We start from the raw sequence: 16,184 nt of genomic DNA on the forward strand, positions 1-16,184 counted from the left end.
GTGAGTTCGTTAGTGAGCTCGTAATACTTGTTGACCTTGATGTTGGTTTCCCAAGGAACCGTGAGCTCTATTAGTACAACGCGCTTTAAAAATCGGGAATATAAAAATTTTAAATCGCGTTCTTACTTTGCCTGATAGTCTTGTAGTTGATATAATGAAAAGGCAATCTAGTATATATATATAGTATATAATATATGTATTATATATATATATATATATATATATATATATATATATATATATATATATATATATATTATAATTTATAACTTAATCATTGAGACGAGATTACAGTGCTAAGTTCCGATGGCGACTGACATTTTACTGTCATTTTATTGTAATGTGGTGCCCTGAGAGAGGAATGAAAGCCGAGACTGCTGAGTAGATACTGCCTTTATTTCAAATAGATCGTACTTTAAATAGGTACCAAAGTAGGTTACATATTATATAATGGTTAATAAGTATGTTTAGTCAATATAATCTATTCACTACATCTCATCTCCAGCGCATTAAAAAAATAAAATGAACACTACAATTTATTTTATTTTAGCTTATATTACAATTTTTAATATAGTATACTGTCATATTATTACTGTCTTTACTAACTTTTGAAGTAAATATTAGTACATAAACTTTTAACAAAATTGTTAGGTACGTGGTTTTTGGTCTGTTTTTGTGAATAACATAGTTTTTATTATCCTTAATTATTTCTACATTGGGGAACATTCCCTTATTACTTTGTATGGACCTGAATATATGTTTTGGAACTCACTGCCAGTTTCATTTTTTATTAAAATCAAATCATTCTGTTTATAAGTCAAAGGGTTTATATTACGATCATACTTATCTTTTCTTTTTAATTTACTAGCTATTAAATTTTCTCTAGCCTCTTTTTGAGACGTTTGTAATCTGAATTTGAGTTCTAAAGGATAATTATCAAAATTGTACAAAGGATCAACTTGTGCTGATTGCAAATTAGATGGTAAAATACATTTCTTACCGAACACCAACTCATAGGGAGTAAACTTAGTCTCCGTATGTACTGCAGTGTTATAGAAAAAACACCAAAATGGAAGCCACGTGCTCCAAGCTTCTGCGTGATTCCCTGTCTGTATTCGCAAATAGTTACCTAGATGTTTATGAGAATTCTCCAAGGCACCGATACTCTGATGATGATATGCGGTAGACTGCAGCTTGTTAATATGCAAAAGTTTACAAACCTCTTTCATTGTGTCCGATAAAAACTCCGTTCCCCTGTCTGTAGCTATCTCCTTCGGGATACCATACCTGAGAATAAAATTATTTACGAAGTTCCTGGCTACCTCACTTGACCCTTTTGACATTAATGGGTAGGCCTCAATATACTTGCTCAAATCACATTGGATAGTTAAAATGTACACATAATTATTGTAATCTCTCTCTAACGGCCCTACTACATCTAAATATATCTTCTCAAACGCTGAAGTTGCCGTTGAACTTATTGTCATAGGTTCCTTAGTATAATGTGAGGAATGTTTTTGTTTTTGACATTTGTCACACCTTTTTATAAATTCTGTAACATCGGCTTCTAAGTTTGGCCAAAAATAATATTTCTTTATGTTATTTACCATTCGTCTTATGCCGGCATAGCCACCTGTGGGTAATATATTAAAATCGTTTAAAATTACACACTTATCGTCTTTATCAGTAATTCTCTTTGTTCCCTTTAAAATACATATACGTGGTCTGGACCAATTACTTATTTTAGTTACTTCATTAATTAACTTTTCCACAAATTTATTATTTTTCTCAGTCTTAATAAAGTACACTTCTTTAATATCTATTTTCCCACAGAATATGTTCAGCTCTCTCACAAATTCGCCAGGAGATAGTTGCGATCGAGAAGCTAAATTAATAAAAATAGTATACATTGAGGGCACGTAACTCAAACATCCCTTTTCATGCGTTATCTCTTTCTATTTACGATATCGATTTAATTCATAAGCTCTTATGAAACCTAATTCCGTGAAATATTTCGGTTTGCTATGTATTTCTACAACTTTTGGTTGATCGGGCCAATCGTTTTTAGAAATAATAGCATCCCGTTGTTGCTGGCCACGCGTCATTACATTCATCCCGTTTGATTCATCTCTTTCAAGTCCTCTGAAGTTAAATGCAAACGTGAAAGTGCGTCAGCGGCAGAATTATTCTTCCCTTTTAAATATTCAAATACAAAATCATATTCTTCTAACGTTAACCTAAATTTAATTAAACGGCTAGATGGATCCCGCATTCCAAATAAATAGATAAGTGGCTTATGATCAGTCTGAATTTTGTCCTACCATACAAATATGGACGAAAATGTTTCACGGCCCATACAATCGCAAGCAGTTCTTTTTCAATCGTTGGGTACCTTTTTTCTGCTTTGTTAAGACTACGACTAGCATAGGCTACAGGCCTACCGTCGCTGTTGCACAAAACTGCACCTACCCCATATTCTGATGCATCTGTTTGTAAAATAAATTGATTAGACTCCGAAAAGTCAGGGTATTGTAATACAGGATGGGATATTAAATTTTGTTTCAATAGTTCAAATGATTTTTGGCATTCCTCATCCCATTTAAAAATTACATTTTTTCGACACAAATTATTTAATGGATGTGCTTTTGTTGCAAAATTAGGAATAAATTTCCTGTAATAATTTACAAAAGCAACGAATCTTTTGACTTCGTCGACTTTAGAAGGAACTGGGTAGTCTTTAACGACTTCTATTTTATCAGCATCTGGTATAACACCCTCTGCTGACACAATATGACCCAAGTAAAGTAGTTCCTTCTGCGAGAAAATACACTTTTGAGGATTTAACTTTAGATTAATTTTACGTAGTCTTTCAAAAATGGATTGTAAATTCTTAATATGACTTGGTAAGTCTCTACTATAACAAACTCAATCGTCTTGGTACACCAAACATTTTTCGTATGTTAACCCTGTCATTGCCATTGTCATCATTCGCGAAAATGAACTAGGACTGGTCTTTAAGCCCATAGGCATTCTAGTCATCTGAAACTGTCCGGAACAAAAAGCAGTATACTTGCGACTGTCTGGGTCTAAGCTTACATTATAGTAACCTTGATGTAAATCTAAATGAGAAAAATACTTGCAACCAGATAACGAATCTAAAATTTCTGTTATATTTGGAAGAGGAAATTTATCATCATTCAACTGTTAATAAGTTTTCTGTAATCTATGACCAAACGCCATTTTTTGTTTCCATTTTGGTCACTTTTCTTTGGCACCAATAAGATGGGATTGGATCATTCACTTTGACATGGTTCAATAATATTTTCTTTCAACATTTGAACAATTTGGTTTTTAATTTCATTTTTTAAAGCATGAGGCAATCGATAAGGTTTTGAAAATATTGGTTGTACATCCGGTTTTACTTTAATTGAGTGTTGATAAATATCAGTGGTTGATAACTTGTCCCCTTCCAAATAAAAGATATCGGGATATCTCGCACATAAACTTTCTATATTAATCCTTTCCTCTTTATTTAATTTATTTAACCTCAATTCTGACAAGAGTGTTTTAACTCGCAATGCACTTTATTCGATCTTATCAAAGTTACAAATATTATATTCCTTTAAATTTTCTATATTAAGTTTAATTTCAGACAAAGTTATATCTTTTGAGGTCGCCTTCAAAATTCGAACTGGTATTTTGCCATTAATTGGATGTACTAACGTACTCGCTATAAATACTCTCTCACATACTTCTTTCGTACATACCACACATTCCTCTGTTAAACTGGTATTAATATAGTGAATTGATTCTGATCTGGCAGGTAACGACAATAAATGACTACACGAGTCTATTAATTGCAAAGATATTTGTTTAGATTCACTGATCCATAAGGACAGACTATTATGTTTCATATCAATCACCGCTCCATACTTTCCTAAAAAGTCTTGTCCTAAAATACCATGCGATTTACAAAGTAACGTGTCAAATACATAAAACTTATGACTAATACACTGCCCGTGTACTGTCAACTGTAAACATACGTATCCGATAGCCTGTACTTTTCCACCTATCCCGTTTATTGTTATGTTTTCTTTGTTAATTGAAATGTTGAAATCTAAAGCATGTTTATATTTTATAGCCGAAATTGAGGCTCCTATATCTATGAGCCAGTTAAACGCGTATCTGTCTTTAAAGAATAATTTTATGAAGTAACTACTATCGCTAGGTAGAATACTATATGTTGTAGGCACGAAAAAAATCATTTTCAGGTTCCGAATTCTGAGCGGATGAACTCGATTGAGGCTGTGACTTATTAGTTACTACTGTCCGAATCTGTTTTCTGAATGGTCTATGACCCCTAGAATAATTTTTGAAAGTTCTACTTCGATAAGGCGCTCTACCCCGGGGCGCTCCCCGTGGCTGAGATTGTGGCTCCTGGGCCCATTGTCTAGTCCTGGTATGCGACTGTCGCCCGTTGTAGCTAGGGTTGCCTCGCCAACGGTCAGTGTTGTACGTACCTCTTGGAATGCTTTGATGAGAAGGCAGCCTGGAAGTGATTTTAAAGAAACGATTATTATTAAGCCTTGTTAGTGTAAACACTTCAGCAGTTGAACTTGAACCTGAAATGTCCTCATCGATTGCGGCCTGAAACGCATCTTTAAAATTTTTGAGCCGTAATAATAGTGCCAATCCTACGATTTCTCAATCCGTCGCTAAATTGACAAATTGCCTGTTTTTTGTTAATAGATTTTAAAATATTAAATTTTTCATCATTTCCCTCAGATTGAGAAATTGTAAGATCAACGAACAATTCGGATAAGGTTTTTCCGAAAACATCTATAGATTCATCATTTTGCCTGCGATTAAAAAAAAAAATGTTTTTGCAAGGCATTCGTAGATTTTTTTTAGTAAAAGTAACCTTTTCATATCATTTAAAAGATCAGGTATAGTGTCGTATTTTGTTGCTAATTTTAGCTTAGCAGACTGCGACAATCTGCTTTTCAAAACAAAAGATATTAAATACATCTGTGACTCAGTATTGAGAACCGAACTATAGTACTCAATACCATCGATAAGTTGTCGTAAATTAGAAAGCGTATCATTCATCACTGGCAATAAGCTCAAAGCTACCTTCAGATCGAATTAATCCATCGTTGAAAAACTACTAGAACCCCCTGAAATTCGACACAACTCAGTAATTTCATCAAAAAATTTCTTAATATCCGTACAATATTTTTCAAAAATAAGAAGCTCGTCCTCTCCTATACTCTTCCGTTCAATGCTTTCTATATAATTATTATATTGTGCAATAAAACATTTAGCTTCGTCTAACTTAGTCTGCAATATTTTACCTTGTCGTCTAGCAGGTCCTATTTTAATTAAATACTGTCTCACTACTAATAAATCTTGATATAATTTCTTTAAAAATGCTGCTATAGAGTTAAAAAATACATACTATGCAAAATAAAATATTGACATACCTGTTTGAAACCCTGGATCCTCCGCATATTATTAAGAACTGTAACATTTATAGTAACACACGAGTATACATTATATATTCAGTTACATATATTTAGTTATATATATTTAATTATACTAAGTTAATATACTTAGAAAATATTCTTAACTAATAAATTTTATTACTTATTATTATTATTTTTTTTTAATATATATATTTAGGGAACACACATTTAATTTGAACCGAACCTTAAAATTCCCGAACGCACCCGAAGTACCGTTAAAGCGATGATATCTGGTTTGCTGACTTTTACGCGGGAAAGTATTTTGTCGACGTGACTTGTGTCTTTGTGAATTGAATTTAACTTATTTAAGGTGTTTTGATTTAAGATAATAATGAGTTTGTTTTAGTTAAAAGTACTGGCTTTATAAGGCAACTTTATCTTTTTAATAATTTTGTTAGAAACCTAAATATATTATATAATAACAATATTGATTATACGTTGGTAAATAAGGCTACAGTCCACTAAATAATGTCCATAAACTTGCCGAAATTCCGATATACGCGAAAAAAAATACACATATTTATGTAACTGCATTTCACTTCACACCCTTTTATACGCTTTTTAACACTTTTCGGTTTAAAGACATTTATTTCTCATAAAGAACACAAAAGTTCACTTATAATAAGAAAATAGAATAATTTTGCTTGAGGGTACATTTAAAAGTCTGCCTTATGAATTATATACAGTAAAATGAAATGTTGCGGGTAGTTATATTACACAAACATGTTTAGGTAGGGGTTACATTAACTTATAAATTATTTTGCACATATTCCATTACACGTTTTTTGAATATAGGAAAACTCTTGCTATTAATGACTAAGTCTGATAATTTATTATAAATTTGAACTCCTTCAAATAGAATGTTTCTCTTTCCATAGTTGGTTCTGGTTTTTGGAAGTTCTAGTTTATTACGTTTTCTAGTGTGGTATGTATGTGTTTTTTTATGAAAGTGTAATTGTGAATGTGTTTTATTTGTTATTATTTTTCTAATCAACATGCAGGTTTTTAAAGTGTATAATTGATTTATATTAAGAAATTTTGTTTTTTTTTTTGTATAATTCAACGGATGGCGTCATATAATCATATTTATAAAGAACTTTAATAATTTTATTTTGTAAAGTTTGTAATGACTTTATGTTAGACTTCGCAGCAGTTCCCCATATTTCAATAAGATATTCGATATGAGGTTTTACTAAAGAATTATAAATAATAGGACGAATTGTATTAGGTACACATAAGGAAATTTTACGTAGTGCTATCCTATCCTCCTATCAAAGGGGATATTTTATTTTATTCATTCGCTAATAACATTTAAATCACGTTGAGCTACGTCAATTATATTTTTAATGTTATCACCAAAGTAAAATAAGCTTGTGTCATCCGCATAAAGAGTTATATCTCCAGACAAATAATTGTACTAATGCTATTTATATAAATTAAAAACAATAGCGGTCCCAAGATAGAGCCTTGTGGTACTCCATATGTTAACGTTGCGGGCTTACTTTGAAATTTTCCGATTTTAACAATTTCCTTGCGACGATGTAAATATGATTCTAAAATTTTGATTGCCGAACCTGTTATACCTTCTTTATGTAGTTTTTGTAATAATAAATTATGGCTGACCGTGTCGAAACCCTTTTTTAAATCGATAAAGATACCTAGAACGATTTGCTTACTATCCAACGCGTTTTTAATTTTGGTGACAATATCCACAGTTGCTGAAAGTGTATTAGATTTCGGACGAAAGCCATATTGTTGACTAAAAAAGAAGTTTTGTTTATTGAGGTAATTATAAAGACGGACATATATTAATTTTTCTAAAATTTTTGACAAAACTGGTAAAACAGATATCGGCCGATAATTCCCCGGATCTGTTTTACTTCCGGATTTATAAACTGGCGTAACTTGTAATCCAAGAACTTAAATTGTACCAGTGTTAATCAGTGTTAATCTAAAAAAGTGCCAGAGTGCTAATAAATGGAAGATTGCGAAAGTTACCTCATCTTTGGAAAACATAAACTCACATCTGAATGAATCTGCAATTTCGCTCAAGTCATAGTAAATAAACTGAGAAACAGCGCCATCTAGTTGTAAAGTAACACACTACGTTCGACGCACAATAGATACGAAACACTACGAAATAATTTATCTGCCATAGTAAATAAACTGAGAAACAGCGCCATCTAGTTGAAAAGTAACACACTACGTTCGACGCACAATAGATACTAAACACTACGAAATAATTTGTCTGCCATAGTAAATAAACTGAGAAACAGCGCCATCTAGTTGTAAAGTAACACACTACGTTCGACGCACAATAGATACGAAACACTACGAAATAATTTATCTGCCATAGTAAATAAACTGAGAAACAGCGCCATCTAGTTGTAAAGTAACACACTACGTTCGACGCACAAAAGATACGAAACACTACGAAATAATTTATCTGCCATAGTAAATAAACTGAGAAACAGCGCCATCTAGTTGAAAAGTAACACACTACGTTCGACACTACGTTGGATCTATCAATCTATCTCACAATAGTGACGAAACAATACTAACGAGTTCTACTAGAGGGCGCAACTAGTACCAAAACAAAACACTATGGAGGAAATTATGACAGCCTTAGAAAATATTCAAAAAGAACTGAACGTACAAAAAATAGAAATTCAGAAAAGTGGCGAAAAGGTAACAGAGCAAGTAACGGTACGACACGCATACGTCGTCTACCTATTCGTACCAATTAATTAATTATAACAAATTAAAAGATATATTTTTGAAGTGAACAACTATTTTAAAGTGTATTAGATACTCAAGTTTAAATGTGCTTGATAAAAACTAAAATAATAAACATTAAAACTTAAAATTAACGAAAATATAGAAATAATTGGTGTGAACTAGTGGAGTGGCCAGTGTGTTGTACAAAACGCGTAAGCGACACGGAATACGCGGCGCTTACGACGTTTTGGACGTGACATTTTTATAAAGCAAAGTAATACTTATGCCGTGTTTCTTTTTGTTTAGCTTCCTCACGTTATAAAACAAAATGGATTGCGAACAAGGTACGGATATGTTAAAACCTGAGGTATCTATTAAATGCGTTAGCTGTCAAGGTAACTTCCATCACGAATGTATTGGATTATCAGAAGGTGATTTTAAGAAAATGTTGCAAGTGAATAAGGCCAAATGGAAGTGTCCTAATTGTAAAATTTCTAAAAAGATTGGTCAAAGCAGTCCCCAGGAGCTGACCGCGTCTCAACCGCATCCTATTTCAAACGTTGATGCAAACTCTTTAATGTCTCATTTCGATGAGTGTTTAATAGATTACGCTCAACTATCGAGTCATTCAAAACTTTTATAACTGACGAATTGAAAAAAGTTACTGATGCGGTCAAGAAGTGGACTGAGAGAATTGTAAACATCGAGTCATCTGTAAAAAGTGTTAATCAAAGAATAGATAATTTTGAGGTCGAATTATCTAAAATCCATAGTCTGCAAGCGGAACTAAATAACTTAAAGACATTGATCAAGGACTTAAAGGAAAGCCACAGTAAGAATGAGCAATGGGTTCGGCGCTCTAATATACAGATTAATGGCATACCTCAAAAAAAGGGTGAGAATTTAATAAATATAGTTAAATTACTTGCTGAAAGATCAGACTTTAAATTGTGCCCTGATACTGACATTGACTTTGTTACTCGAGTAGCCGCCAAAAATGATTCGGACATTAAAAAGCCTAAACCTATTATTGTGAAGATGCGGGCTCGATATAAAAAGGTTGATTTCTTGTCATCTCTTCGCGAATTAGGAAGCATCAAGGCGTCCGACATTGGATTTCCAGGGCTGCAAAATCAAATATATGTTAATGATCACCTCTCCGCGCGTAACAAAGCATTATTGAGAGAAGCCAAACGTCTTTCTAAGGAAAAAAGTTATGTCTATTGTTGGGTCCGGAATTGCACGATTATGGTACGAAGAGCAGATAACTCGCCCGTACTCCACATTACATCTGAGGAATCTTTAAAAAAAATCTCCTAAGCGTTAACTCGTTATTTAATATTTTTTTACTAACTTAATTTATTATAGGCAATCGTTATATTTTTTATATTCTTATATTTTTTATGTAATTCTTTGCATTATACTTTATACCTTATCATCGAATTAAATTTGATGAAATTGCTATTGCTTATCGGTGGGTATGAGTCTAAATCTTGTGACAAGTTAATTTTACTTCTTCTATTTAATAAAAATAAGCCTAGGGGTAATTGCTCAGGTATTAGTACTCTACTTAACTATTGGATCATGTTATTCGAAAACTTTAATTGGATAATTCGTAATAAACAGAATGCATGTTTGTATATTTTTCTATATCCGCCATGATTTTGGATATTTTTTACCACAACGCTCGTGGCTTACGCGCCAAGACAAAACAATTTTATCTTAATGTATTAAATCATAACTATGACATTATCTGCCTAACAGAAACGTGGCTTTTGGAAGGTACTTTTGACGAGGAATTATTTGATACCCGATATACTGTGTACCGTAATGACCGTAAATATGACTGTCTTGATGTGGAGAGGGGGGGTGGAACATTAATAGCTATTCGTAAGGAATTTTCTGTAGACATGTGTATTAGAGAATTTTCACCAACTCATCCTCATGTCGATATCACATACTTAAAAAATATATTGCGGCCCAACTTACCACATAAGTCAATATTTCTTTTCTGTAGCTATTTTTCACAAAATTGTTACCAGGCTGAGTCACAATTGGAATTTTTCGAGTTCGTTTCTCACTTAATTATTCATCATCCACGTCAAGACATTGTGATGGTGGGTGACTTTAACGTAAGTAAATCGGTTTGGTTATAGTGATGATAACGGCTCTCTTAATACTTCAAATCCTTCCGCGGATGTTATAACGCATCAGTTATCTGCATTTATATATTTTACAGGCTTGCGTCGGTTTAATCACGTTATAATGTAAACGGCAGGTTATTGGATTTAATTCTTTCAAATTTACACTGTCATGTATCTCGTACCACCGCTTTATCTGAACCAGAGGACGCCCACCACCCTGCTCTCTGTCTTATGATAGATATTTGTTCAATGAAAGGAATTTAAGACCTACTAGGCGTATTGTTCGTTTATATCACAAGGCTGACTACGAGGCTGTTAGTGCTGAACTAAACAAAGTTAATTGCGAGCTTCAGTTAAATAATAAAAATATAACCGAAGCAGTCGATACGTTTTATCAAATCGTGGACCAGATCATACAACATTTTATTCCATCAAAAGTGATTACTGAAAACAATAAATAACCTTGTCGGTACTCTCGGAGACTAATTACCTTAATAAATAAAAAATTAAAATGGCATAGGAAGTGGAAAATTTATGGACGAATATGTGATTATAACAAATTTTCATCATCAAATTTTGGAAGAAAAGAATGAAATACAAGAAAAAAGAATTCAATTTATGGAAAAGCGAGACAAAGACACATAATTTTCTTCGGTATTGAAGAGGACGAGACATGCTGCCATGACTTAGAGAATAACATATTGGAATTCATAAGGGGAAAATTGACCTTAAAGTTGGATTGTAGAGAGATTCGGGAATTAGGAGAGTATTAGGAGAGTAGGAAAAACAGATGATAAACCGCGACCATGAATTGTAACTTTTTCTACCCTTGGTTTAAAGATCAGCATTCTCAAACAAAACAGATTATTGAAAGACACCCAATATTATTTGAACGAAGACTACCCTAAGTATGTATTGGAAAAAAGGAAAAAACCGCAAGAAGCTAAAAGAGAGCGTGAGAAAGGAAATAAAGTCACGATAAAATACGATAAACTTGTTATATTAACATCACACAACAAAAGAACACTGGCGTCTTCACCAGAGTCAGATCCCAATTCTCAAGCACTAGATGGTAATAGTACAATAAGAGCCAGCAAGAAGCACAAAATTAAACAATCAAACTCATTTACAACCAGATCAAGCGGTGTCTCAGGAGGAGTTCTGAAACAAATAACCAACAATGCAACCAATAACTTACAGCCATAGCAACCAACATCCCCCTCCCTCAACGATGCAAAACTCGACCAATCGCAACTAAGCAACGAAAACCATCTTCCACTCCGGCTGGTCACCGAGGGAGATCGACACCAAAACCCTCTGAAGAAGATATCTCAAACTTCTTCAATAACAAGAAAAGAGACACCAACCCAAGCATTACTTAACTCAACTAAAAAGAAGAGAGATCAGCTCTACATAACAACTTACAGCGTCAGAACTCTATCTACTCACGAACACTTAACCGAACTTAGCGAAGCACTCATTAGAGTTAATAGAAGATAGAAGAATATAATAATTTCATACTTTGCCACACGGGACGTACCCCGGGCAAACATGGAGCAGGTTTGTTAATAAATAAAAGCCGCGAGAACTGGATGGAAAGTTTCATAGGCATAAATGACAGAGTAGCGTTACTGAACCTAAACATACGAGGACTGTCTGTATCAATCATACAAATATACGCAGCGACTGAAACAGCGTGTGAAGAGGAGATCAACACCTTCAACAGAGCCCCAGACCAAGCCAACAAAAACTATATAATAATGCGTGATTTTAACGCGAAAATACGACAACCCACAAAAGATGAACATCTAGTCATGAAAGCAAACGGGTACGGCGAAAGAAACCGGAGAGGTCAAAAGCTAATCATTTCGCCCTCGAACTCAAACTTGCCATCTCAAATACTTTCTTTCATAAAAATCCAAACCGAAGATGGACCTGGCGTTCACCGAATGGAGAATACAAAAATGAAATATATTACGTACTGTCCGACCAACCAAACATCTCCCAAAACATGGAAGTCCTAAATCTGAATTGTCCGTCGGCCCACAGAGCGGTCGGAGCGACGACGGCTGTCACAAAGCAGAAGAAAAAACGCGCGGCGTGCAAAAGCAATCGACATTCATCACCGAAAACTGAACAAGAAATAATGTCTTAGAAACGAAACATTTCCTGTCAGCTACCGGATATAAATATATGCCAAGAAAATACATCATTACAGGCTTAAGGTTATGACCCAGAGCTTACAGGACGCTCGAACCCCGCATTTATTTTACTTACAGAAATATGGAAATCCATATTGGAAAGAATTCATAAAACAAGCGACTATCTGCAGGAGGAAATAATAACACTGGACGTTGAGTATAGTATAAGTTAACAGGACTACTGACACCTGCTACTGAAGATAACATCAATGCTGCGCGACGCGTGAGAGAGGGAGGCGAGAGAGGGAGCCATCAGAAGACTCGGGCAAGCCCGGGCATTAGTTTGAGCACGGGCTGTGACCCGCGTGTCGCCTGAAAGCGGTAATGAAGAATTTAACTGAAGAAGGTCCGTCGCGGAGGCTGAGGTGGGGGCGTCTAGCAAATAAAACCACTGGTGAGTCGTAATGATTCGTTTATTAGTCCCGGCCGCGCCGCCCGCCCGCCCTCGCCCGCCCGTGAAATGAAAGCCAGGGCTTTAAATACATAATTTATTAGTATGGTACATTACTATTTTTTTGTGTGGCTTCCTTCACTAGCTGTCCTGTAGACTGGTGAACCTGTTCCCGGTGCTGAGCGTGGAGCGGTGTTGTCGCTGCGTGTCGGGCGCCCCGCCCCCGCCCCCGCCCGCCCAGCCGGGCCGCGCGCCCCGCGCCGCGCCCAGCACCGGGAAGTAGTCGTCGTTGTGTATGTCCGGGGCGTTCTTCTGGAATGTTAACAGTCACTGTCAAAACCCACTCTCACTCGCACCTTCAACACACGCTCCGCTCGTGTTGTTACGGACGCGCGACATGTTATAAAGTAAATGAACATCGTTGTATGGATAAAAGATCATATAACGAGTGACACCGCGGTCTCCGCGGCACGAACGCCAAGCCGTGTGAACAAGAAGATTCCTGATACCAAACAAGCTATGGAATAGTTTGCTATCCTAACATCGGGGCAATCATGTAGTCCTTGGTATAGGTTATAAGTTTTAATATGTAATTCTTATTATAATATACACATAAGTAAGTTTCGTAGTCTTCCCGGACCCTCCGGTTGCCGCCTCATATAATTTTGTTATTAATTTTCAACCGAACATATTAAAATGCGGTGTTTTATATTTTTAAAGAAAAGTGAAAATATAACAGATAGTGGCAGGTAATACAAGTTAAACCTAAGTTCATGTGCAGGGGTCTGTGTGTCCGTGTGTAAGCGTGTTTGTGTGTGTCTCACTCTGTGCTGCTGTGTGCGCCTAGGCTCCGCGGCCCTGTTCCTGGACTGTGGCGGGACGTAGGCGGCAGGGGCGGCGGGCTCGCGCTCCTCCTTCACGGCCGGCGCCGGGGGCTGCTCCGCTGACACGGGCTCCACCTGACAAATATTCATATTAATCATATTATAAGACAGAGTTTTTCCAAAGACTGTTATGTTCTAGTTCATATCACTTACAGGTTTGTTCCAGGGCCCCTTCCCCCGCGTGTTCTCGGGGGCGGAGTCCTCGGCCGCGTCTCTGGCGGTATCGGGCGTCGCCCCTCCTTGTAACACCTGTATCTTGAGTCCGGTGTAATCTTTGACAGGCTCCTCGTAGTCTTTCCACTCTTCCTCCTACAAAAAATTTAAACTTAATGGTTTCAGGACTCTTGGCACAAATATTTATTATAAATTAAACATGTAAGTATTAATGAGATCACTTTTCAACAAGACGTGAACTTGGCTTAGAGATCCCTCAATAAAATTATTAATATTATATAAGTTACAACAACGCTACACATATACAAACAAAAACATGTTTTACATCAAACAGGAAAATTATAAATAACTATAATGACATCTCTCATACAGAACAATACTCTGGGAAGAATCAAGGAATTCAAGGAAAAAACTGAGTGATAATAAATCAACTATTATAAGAATATTCAGGAAGAAACTCGAGAAAGGTTTCATAGAACATTTGTTCATAAACTAAAGGATATTAAAAAAGAAACATAAATTTATTACTTTTCATATGAAAAAACTAACTTCATTTAATTGAGCCCCTTAACACATTTTCATTTGCTTGTTTTAGTTACAGAAAATATGTGGCGACTCTCATCCTGACAAACGGATGGTGTCAGTACAGAAGCTGCACAAATCACAGTACGAGCTATTTATATAACAAACTTAATTAAATTGTAACAATGATTTAATATATTTACATGAATTGCCGGATGCTCACCCGAGGACATTATCTTGTTCAATGTATTCAATTAGTAATCCTAAACTAGCCTTATCCAGCTTCTGTCACTGGTCTTACACATATCTTTATATGAAGCCTTCAAAACATCTGAATAATTAATTCATGCATTTCGCCAAATAAATGGAATAAAAATTACAGCAGGGATGTTCAAGTTCTTATTAATTAATACAAACGGACAAAAAAAATATATGTTTAATGTAATCATTATGTTCTGAGCATACATGATTGAGAGAGACACTTCAGAAGTGATATAAGAAAAATAAAGAATGACAATAAAGTAATAAAGAAATTAACAATAGAGAAATTAGTGTAATTTTAATAATTACAATAATGCAACACTTCACATTGTTCAACACTCGACTTCACTATGAAGGTAACTCGTTACGATGCTACTCTCAAATCCTAAATGACATATCACTATAAAACTGTTTGTCATTCTGTCTGTACAAATAAATTCGATATCACAATATAGGTTATGTCCGATAATTACTGTCTTATGAAAGTTCAATAGATTTAAATATCGTTAAGGCTACATAGTCTCGAGATCATGTCACATCGCATCGCAGATTCTGAGTCAAGTCAGTCGTGAAATCAGAACAATGGTAAATTATGTATCTTGTCACCACGCACTTCTTTACTGTAACTATTAATTACATCAGATGGAACTCACCGCTCGGTTAGCCTCCTCGCCCTCCTGAGGTCTGTCTTTTTTGGGTCTAACGTCGCTTTTTTGTTTTGAATCCTCTAGTTTCTTTGCCAGTTCATCAGCGGTAGCGAACTTTTTAACGGACTTGGACTTTTTGCGGTCCTTTTTAGCGAAGAAATCGTCTAGATCAGCCATGTCTATTTATTATTGTTAAAAATGGTAACGTTTAATAAAACAGTAATATTGGAATAAAACGAAAAGGGGGTAATTATCCCCCGGAATGATTTTTGTGGCAAGCGTGGCCGTCTGTATTTTTTTAATGGCAGATAACTGTGTTGCCATTTCACAAACTCTAAAAACTACTCTGATACTAATATGGAAAGTAAATAAATGTCTTATCATTTTAGAAGTTAAACATTTATTAAACCGATTAATTTTATTGCAACATTATGTATTATATTTTTAAAAATATATATTATATTTTTAAAAAGTTAATTATATGTCTTTAGGTAATATGGAAAGTTAAAAATTAAATACATAACTAACAGATCTTATAAGGATAAAATGCTATTTATTATTGTTTACTAATAAGAGTTTTAAGAGCAAACAAGACAGAAAGTAATGTTAGTAATTGTTAATTTTTCCAGTACATTTTATTTATTAAATAAATATGTAACGACACAAAATAGAGAACTCTTTTAAAACATGAACACTTCTATTAGACGTAAATCATCA

At 34.8% G+C, this 16,184-nt stretch overlaps 2 protein-coding genes across 2 annotated transcripts; one reads left to right on the top strand and one right to left on the bottom strand.

The window, feature by feature from the left end:
• The first annotated feature begins 8,129 nt into the window (after window positions 1-8,129).
• Window positions 8,130-9,606, top strand: LOC133319788 (uncharacterized). Its single transcript, XM_061525445.1, has 3 exons — window positions 8,130-8,213; window positions 8,550-8,587; window positions 8,849-9,606. Exons 1-3 carry the CDS (start codon window positions 8,130-8,132, stop codon window positions 9,561-9,563), a joined length of 837 nt encoding a protein of 278 aa, XP_061381429.1. The 3' UTR covers window positions 9,564-9,606.
• Window positions 9,607-13,062: 3,456 nt separating this feature from the next.
• On the bottom strand, window positions 13,063-15,786 carry LOC116776094 (protein CDV3 homolog). Its single transcript, XM_032669197.2, has 4 exons — window positions 15,474-15,786; window positions 14,017-14,172; window positions 13,804-13,938; window positions 13,063-13,291 (listed from the first exon to the last, which is right to left on the bottom strand). Exons 1-4 carry the CDS (start codon window positions 15,642-15,644, stop codon window positions 13,121-13,123), a joined length of 633 nt encoding a protein of 210 aa, XP_032525088.2. The 5' UTR covers window positions 15,645-15,786; the 3' UTR covers window positions 13,063-13,120.
• Between the last annotated feature and the right edge of the window lie 398 nt (window positions 15,787-16,184).

Source organism: Danaus plexippus, chromosome 28 (assembly GCF_018135715.1).
Source record: "Danaus plexippus chromosome 28, MEX_DaPlex, whole genome shotgun sequence".
Taxonomy (NCBI): Eukaryota; Metazoa; Arthropoda; class Insecta; order Lepidoptera; family Nymphalidae; genus Danaus; species Danaus plexippus.